This window comes from Saccostrea cucullata, unplaced genomic scaffold (genome assembly GCF_032062105.1).
Source record: "Saccostrea cucullata isolate Sc308-1 unplaced genomic scaffold, CSIRO_AGI_Scuc_v1 ctg4646, whole genome shotgun sequence".
Taxonomy (NCBI): Eukaryota; Metazoa; Mollusca; class Bivalvia; order Ostreida; family Ostreidae; genus Saccostrea; species Saccostrea cuccullata.
The window spans coordinates 92,318-100,185 of record NW_026921196.1 but is presented as its reverse complement, the minus strand read 5'-3'; the positions used below and the strand labels follow the sequence as shown (position 1 = coordinate 100,185).

Sequence of the window (7,868 nt, the reverse complement as noted above, 5' to 3'; positions counted from 1 at the left end):
CTGAATTTAGGAGACAAAATAATATACATGACACACACATGCTGATCACATGTAAAGCGTCTGAAACAAACATGGCTGTATACATACGTGATGACAAAAATGTAAACAATTCACTGGGGTCATTGATGTGACATTATTAATATGGACGGCTATATTTGATTGAAAAGTACACAATAATATTATAATATATGTATATCTACATTGCATCATTAACGGCGCCGGTCAATTGCACGTGAAATTCGAATATTGTGTCAGTGGCCGTCTGTTTTTGATTTTTTTTAAAAGGAGTTTTATATACGGGAACAAAATATATAAACATTAAATAATAAACTATATAATAACCAATTCAACTATTCTTATCACCGGTGGGGTATAATACTTGTACAAGTTACGCCATCAATGGTCTTTGAACGCACTTTTTACTTAAACTATAATAGTATGCGTGTGACGAAATCTTATTGGAATATCCAGATTCCATTTCATAAACTTTGTTGTCATGGGATTTGACATTATAACCTACAAACCATTCCAACATAATGGTATTTTGCATTTCATCCTAATTTAAACATACCAAGAAAAGTTGCTTTAGGGTCTTGAGAAACCTGACTAATGTTCGAAACCTTAACATAAATTTCGTCACCCACATTTAATCGGAACACACCGCCTGTGAAGCTTGTGTAATCGTCATAGTCCTTATTCCGTTCCCAGCACTGTGTTCTTATGCTTTTCAGGAGAAGTTCCTCGCCGCCGTTGGGGTAAATCACGTTATATCTGTACACGTAGTGATACAGCGTTGTGGCGCCAGAACTTTTCCCGCCAAAGTACTGAGACAGGAAGTAAACTTGACTATATATATAGTAAAGCCCAGAACTGTTGATACGAATCCGGTCGTGACCTAACTGCATACCTTTGACGTGCGCTATTGGGTCAGCGGTCATCCAGTTTCGCACAGCTGCTTGGCCCAATTCTGTAGTGTAGAAGACATTTGAACTATGATTATTAAATTTTCTATGCTTAATTAGCGCAATCCTAAAGTTAACCCTATTAATTAGAGGTATCTGTTTATTTTCTAAATGTTTACTTAAGTTCATATATAGGAATGTTCTTCAAAGATATTCAACAATATTGATAGTTATCTACCGGAACTCATGGCTGCAAATTGAGGACCAATCAAAAGGTGCGCAGCGACATCATTTTGGTTCCTTTGAGTTGCATTGGCTCGTGCTCTTAAACTTTCTTGTCCTTGTATCATGGCTGTAATAAAAAAAAAAGGTAAACTGATTTTTGGACGCTTCGTGACATTCGAGTGCTAACAGGGTAATGCACATTGCAGAAATCCAAGAAATACCGTGCATAACTTCAGAATGTAAATGTATATAAAAGATTTCATTATAAAATGTTCTTTCTTTGCAATATACATACCTCTCGCATGTGTGACGTTCTTCCTTTTCTCAAACACCTATAAGAAAATCACATAAAAGTATTAAGATCCAAGACTTTTCTACCTTTTTATGGACTTTCTAAGAAAACAGCGAAGTAAAGAACATGGCAAATTGAAAATAAGTCCTACCAATCTCAGAATGGCCGACGTCTGATTTGGTGTCCCTCCACAACAAACTTCTACTCCGTTAACTACCTTCCTCATAAGTTTAGAGAGATGGGTGTTATCCTCGGGAAATGGTCCAAACTTTAAGTCTGCACAAGGAACACATATTTGCCTGCTGTTTTGATTTTCGATTTCATTGGCAAGTTTGTTTCTGAGATCAGATATTAAAAGAAACAAAGAGACGACGGATGCTGTCAAAGCGATGCAAAGGATTAACAATGACAAAGTGACAGCTCTGTATAATGTAGGATAAGAACTGGAGCTTTCCGAAGACATGTAACTCTTTTCGGAACTGGAGGAGTCGGAGCTTCGCTTTCTTGCGATGGAACTCTCACTTGCTGAAGTTGTCAGTGTAAAATGGACATCCGGGCTTTCGCTGGGGCAGGGCGAGGGAGGAACCAGGGCCGTCACTGAGCTGCAGCTGCATTGCTTGGTGTTCATTGTCCGATCACTGAAATCATTCAATACTCAAGTATAAGAAATATTGTCATGACTTATAAATCAAAGACAAATATGGTTATGTAAGGAAATTCTTTCCTTTTCGTGCGATATTCCGGAAAAGTGTAATTATCCTTCTTTCAAGGGTACATGTAATTTGCTGGATTGAACAGTTAATTTTTAAAATTTTCATTTAACTATTGTGCAGCCAAGCAGCTATATTAAAAGTCTTATTTGCTGACGTAACTAGTGATTGAAGACAAAAAGCTTACAGCTGTACTACCCGTAATAGCGTGAGTCATGGCAGTGTGAAACTAAATATTCCCACAACAATTTACTTCTTGCTTTTATCTAAAATTGTTGGAAGGAAGTCTTCTTTTATAAATGTGGCACTGGCACAACTGGGTGACCTTAGTCATAATCTATACTGTTGGGTGAAAAGGTTTTTCATATTATTATAACTGTCATTTGCTATCAGAAAACACTTAATAAACAGAGTCAAATCTAAATCCTCATATTTTTTATCAAATGGTATGCGATAATGGCGGAAATGCCGTCAATCATTTTTTACTTGCCGTCGTAAAATCTATGTTTCAACTCAAAAGTTTTCTTAAACAATAAACTTTAATTCCATAAAAAAAATACCTTTACATACACATTGTCGAGAAATATTACAATGCTATCAGTTTTGGCGGAGATGCGCAAGCAACTTTTAATGCGTATTAATGAAAAGTGAAGTTGTGATTCGCAATCTTATTTGGACTTTAATATTTATTTCAAAAGTCTAATTTATTGTTTCAAACACTTGACATTATTTAATAGGACAAACGAGACAACTTATCTAATAAGTCTCTTAAGTTCTTCCTTTTAAAAAGTACTGCTAGTAGAGAAAACCGATTTTTAAAAAATTGTTTTAGGTACAAAAATAAAATTATTTTAAGACATAATATTTACAAATAGTCACTTTATTTTCCTATAAAATGGATCGAAATAAGGGCAGGAAAGATAGTCCTTCCTAAAATCATCAGAATTTATATAATCAGGTTCAATAATATAAAACAGTCTAAATATTTCTTTTATCTTATGTTGCGAGTTTCATTTTCACAAAATTAAATTCGCAGACTCAGATTAAAACTGAATATACATTCAGAGACAACAAATAGTTGCTGAGGAAAAAATGTTCGTTGCTAATGCCAATTCTAAATACAAGACATATAAAAAGAAATATAAATGTCATCTACTCAAAGTTTCCTATACCAGCCAACAAAGGAAAGGTTGTAAGACAATGTGCATCGTGCAAAGATCAAGAAAGACAACTCATAAGAATTGCATGCGCTGTTTCTTGCAGAATATAATGAAATTTAATCATGTAAATACATACCTATCCGTTTTGTTTGTAAACAATTCTCCGTGATCAATATGTCATGTTTTGTTAGATAATCTCTCCCTATATATTTTTACTCTGTCCCAGTAACCTCCGATGATTGGTAGAAATTATAGCCACCTCGGCCAGAAGGAGGTGGTTTAATATCCATGGAATAAATTAATTTTAGTTCACACAAATTAAAATTATCTATCACATCAATTCATATAGGTCACTGCACCGCTTCTTCGATCGCTGAAAAGAAAAGAAAATCTTGTGACATAGAATTGTGAATTACTCCTAATGATACACGCAGTGTGTAACACCTCTTGATGAGTTGAACAATGAAAACAGTGTGAAACTTTTAATGCCAAGTAGTAATTTAATCATTTCATCGGAAGTTCTTATTGTGTTCAAGAAAGGTATATTTTCTTAAGGGTTTTAGAAACAAGGTGCAAATTATCTACTTTAAGAGGTGTATGAAAGGTGTGTTTTTGATTGTACATTTTAAATAAAAGTAAAATCTAAGATTGGCGAAACGCAGCGCCCTAACTAGCTCAGGCCATCTTGATAAGGGGTCGATGATCTTAAAACAGGCGCTGGGAGAAAAAATGATCTAAAATCCCGAGTGTCAAACTTATTTAATGGAAACTTTTTTATATGTAGTGATCATGAATCATAAATTTAACAAGGCTGGTCCTGAGAGGGAGAATCGGTACATTTATTTTTAAGATTTAGATGAAGGTAATGGTACTTCATCAATTTAAGAGTGTGCATATTTATTTCTGGAAAGGGTTTATCAAAGTACATGCAAAATCAGTTTGACGACTACTTAATTGTTAATATTTTTTTCACAAAATGTCAAAGAGAGAGAGAGAGAGAGAGAGAGAGAGAGAGAGAGAGAGAGAGAGAGAGAGAGAGAGAGAATATGATGTCTGTATGCATTTGGCCGAGAAAATACTTTAAAAATTTCCTGCAAATAACCTGGCAGAATCCCTCACTATAAAAAAATAATTAGTGGGGGTAAATTATTATTTCCTTTTGATGTCCAAGACATACGACCAACTCGTTTCTATTTGTAGATATATCTTTTAAATTCTATATTCCCATGGAATTTCGTTTATGGATGAGTATTGTGCAAACATTTAAATTTACTTTTGTTTCTCTAATTCCAATAATGCTCTCCACCCCCACCCCACCCCCCAAATAATATCATTAAGTCAAATGCTGACTGACGTTTTTCATACTAATTGTTAGTCCATTATTTACACATTGAATTGACGGATTTTTTTCGATCGTGACAAGGAGCACACGGCGGGTGTGACCGGTCGGCAGGGGATTGTCACTCTTCCATGGCACCTGATCCCACCTCTGATGTTTTAGAGGTCCGTCCTTGTTCTGCTCTATAATTTGTATTGTTTAATGAGCTTCTGAGCTTGAATAGTGTTCGTTATCTCCATACGTATATTTCATAGACAGATTGTGAAATCTTCAACTTATATGAGAAGGAAATTCAAATATATATTTATTTAATTATTTTCAGTTGGAAAACCACCTTTATTAACCTAAATAATCTAAATGTAATGAAAAGCAATCATAAGGTACTCAAACAAACCTATTTAAATGTTGGGGTTTTTTCTGGTTAAGGGTGGTTTATTGTCAAGAGTTTGTCAAGTAAGGTTGATGCCTCAATATTTACCATGTATTCCATACAAACTCCACAATTTCACATTTTATCTGAATATACTATTAACATTTTTTTTAAAAAAATGTAATTTGAATGAGCTTATACATATATATTAACAAAATTGTTTGAAAAAGTTTTGATTACAAAAAGAAATCCCTATTAGAGTATGCGAAAATGCCTCTCGCTCTCTCTGTCTCTGTCTCTCTCTCTCTCTCTCTCTCACCTACGTTTAAGCTAACAAAGCTAAGATATAATTGTACAACCAATACTGATTTAAGTCATTCAGTTTATAGAAGAAGTAAACGCAACAGAGAGCGAATCAATACGTGGTACCGGAAAAGACATCCCATTTTCTGACTCACTTCATCCAGTGTCTTATTTCGACAGCTAGAAATTCTCCGTCTTTGTTCTCTTGATAAATTCTTCCTACATATGAAAATCAAATTGGCTCTCTGCTTAAAGTTTTCGTGACCTAAAAACGGTTACTACGGTATCAAAAATGGATTTAGCATAAGTGTCATTATAAAAAAGATAAATATCCATTTTGAATTTGTTCCTTGTATTTGTTGAAAAAGAATCTGACAGGAATACGGTTATCAAAGACTGAGGGTTGTGGAAAATGAATTAAAAGAGGTAGCTATTATTTATACAATTGTTGAAACAAAAATAAGTGCCAGGCCGTAGGAAGAAAATATTTTCAGTTTGAAAAGAGCCACAAGAAAGGTTATAACTTAGGGACATAAGCATAAAGTAGCAGTGTACTCTACAGTTAATTAACTCGCGTTTACTAGTAGGCAGAATTATCGAGGGTTCTTGTCGCTGTTTCTTACGGCCTTGATTATAAAAAAATGCTTGTTACAAATAATAAAAAAGCAATTTATCCTTCATATATTTTTTCTTTTATATTTTATAATACTCAAACAATCAAAGAAATCCTTACCTCTGCAAATAATGGACAAAATAGATATAGGCCCTACGACTGTTTACAAATAAAATGCACCAAGGTTCAACTTTGTTTTTATATTTTGTCGATCTAAATGATTTACGAGTAATATCCTGTGTGTACAATTAAGATCAAGTACTGCAGTATGTATACAGCTTACTTTTTTTTTAAATAATAAAAAAAAATTGCCAGGAAATCAACAGTTGTCGAAAACTGAATCTCTCTGTCTCTCTCTTTCTTCTTCTTCTTCTTCCTCTTCATTAACAGGAAAACCTTTTATTTTTTACTATTTGATATATGTTTCTGTAATCATATTGTATAATATTGGGCAAAGTTTCATGAATACACTATATATATGTATCAAATAAGCAGTGATGAAGCATCCTTTTCGAAAGGGGGAGCCAGAGAAATAAAAATCAACTTACGGCCGAAAAAAACTTGACCAATACAAAAAAAAAATTGCCCGAACTAGGGGAGGTGGTTTGAAGTGCAATGAGGGTCAGGTATGTTCCAACTTCTTTCAGTAACTTTTTTGACTCAACATACTACATTACCTTTATTTGACTATACAACAACAAGAAGTGGGGGCGTGCCTGAAAAGTTTGAGTAGTTACATGAACAAAACGTTAAGCATTGAAAGCAAATTCAAAGCATTATGGTCTTCCGCTTTCGCTGTCTCAGTGGATGGGATGCCATTATTTATGGCCCGGCATATTGTGTCAGATATGTACGCCCTATCATATGTCATTCCTGAGAAATCACCTAAGGTAATATTTTTGAAAAGTAGATCAAACATGGAGGTCAAGGGTAAAAAATTAAAGCAACCTCGGAAACATCTTATTACAGGCAATGCACATTTTAAATATGAAAGCCCTATTTCATCTCAATCAAAAGTTATTAGGAAAGATAACATTTTTGAAAAGTTAGTCAAACTTCAAGGTCACGGCGTCAAAAATCATGATGCATTTGGAAAGGTGTTGTCACAGGTAATATAAATTTGAAACTCGAAAGCTCTACTATGGCTTTTCTCTTTCAAAAGTTATGACCAAGGTTAAAGTTTTGAAAAGTAGGTCAAATTTCAAGTTCAAGGTCATTGGGTCAAAAATTGTGGCGCATTTAGAAAGGCCATGTACAGGTAATACACCTGTTCAATATGAAAGCTCTACCTTTACTATCTCAAAAGTTATCATGGCCAATATAACGTAATTTTATTTAATAATCGCACTTTCTAAAGAATATCCGAATATATATTTGTTTAATTTTTAATATAAATTATATCCATTATCCACCAAATATTATCAATTTAAGTTCTTAAGGTATCCAACCCATATCATCCTAAGATTCAATGAAATTGGATGAAATGCATTGAAATGAAATTGAATGCATACTAAATGTGTATGGGTTGAACACTTAGTATATTTAGACATACTTTTCATGTTTAAACTTCAGTATGAAAATGTGTCCTGAATTATATGACCGTGTCCTGTCCTCAAGGGGTTATCTCCTTTAAATTTTACTCCATAAAAACCAATTCTAAAACATCTATCTGGTGAAAAAAAAAAAAAAAATAAGAAGAAGGTGTGACAGACGGACGGAGTCAGGATAACATTTAACCCTTTCTATACAGGCACATTTTTAAAAACATTTTTGGAGACCTTTTGACACATCGTTATAAATCAATTTCTATCTTTTTATACAAAAATAAATCTAAGCATAATGCATTTCATTTTAAGGAAATTTTTCATAACTATTCTGAAAGTACCTCACGACTGACCTGACCAGTTAATACAGGTCAAATGTTCCGAAATTATTCTATAACTTTAAAAATATG

The 7,868-nt window shown here is 33.7% G+C and overlaps 1 protein-coding gene across 1 annotated transcript; it reads right to left on the bottom strand.

Moving 5' to 3' along the window:
* Positions 1-364: 364 nt before the first annotated feature.
* Positions 365-3,768, bottom strand: LOC134259437 (tumor necrosis factor ligand superfamily member 10-like). Its single transcript, XM_062742021.1, has 5 exons — positions 3,426-3,768; positions 1,571-2,057; positions 1,423-1,459; positions 1,141-1,254; positions 365-967 (listed from the first exon to the last, which is right to left on the bottom strand). Exons 2-5 carry the CDS (start codon positions 2,045-2,047, stop codon positions 552-554), a joined length of 1,044 nt encoding a protein of 347 aa, XP_062598005.1. The 5' UTR covers positions 2,048-2,057; positions 3,426-3,768; the 3' UTR covers positions 365-551.
* Between the last annotated feature and the right edge of the window lie 4,100 nt (positions 3,769-7,868).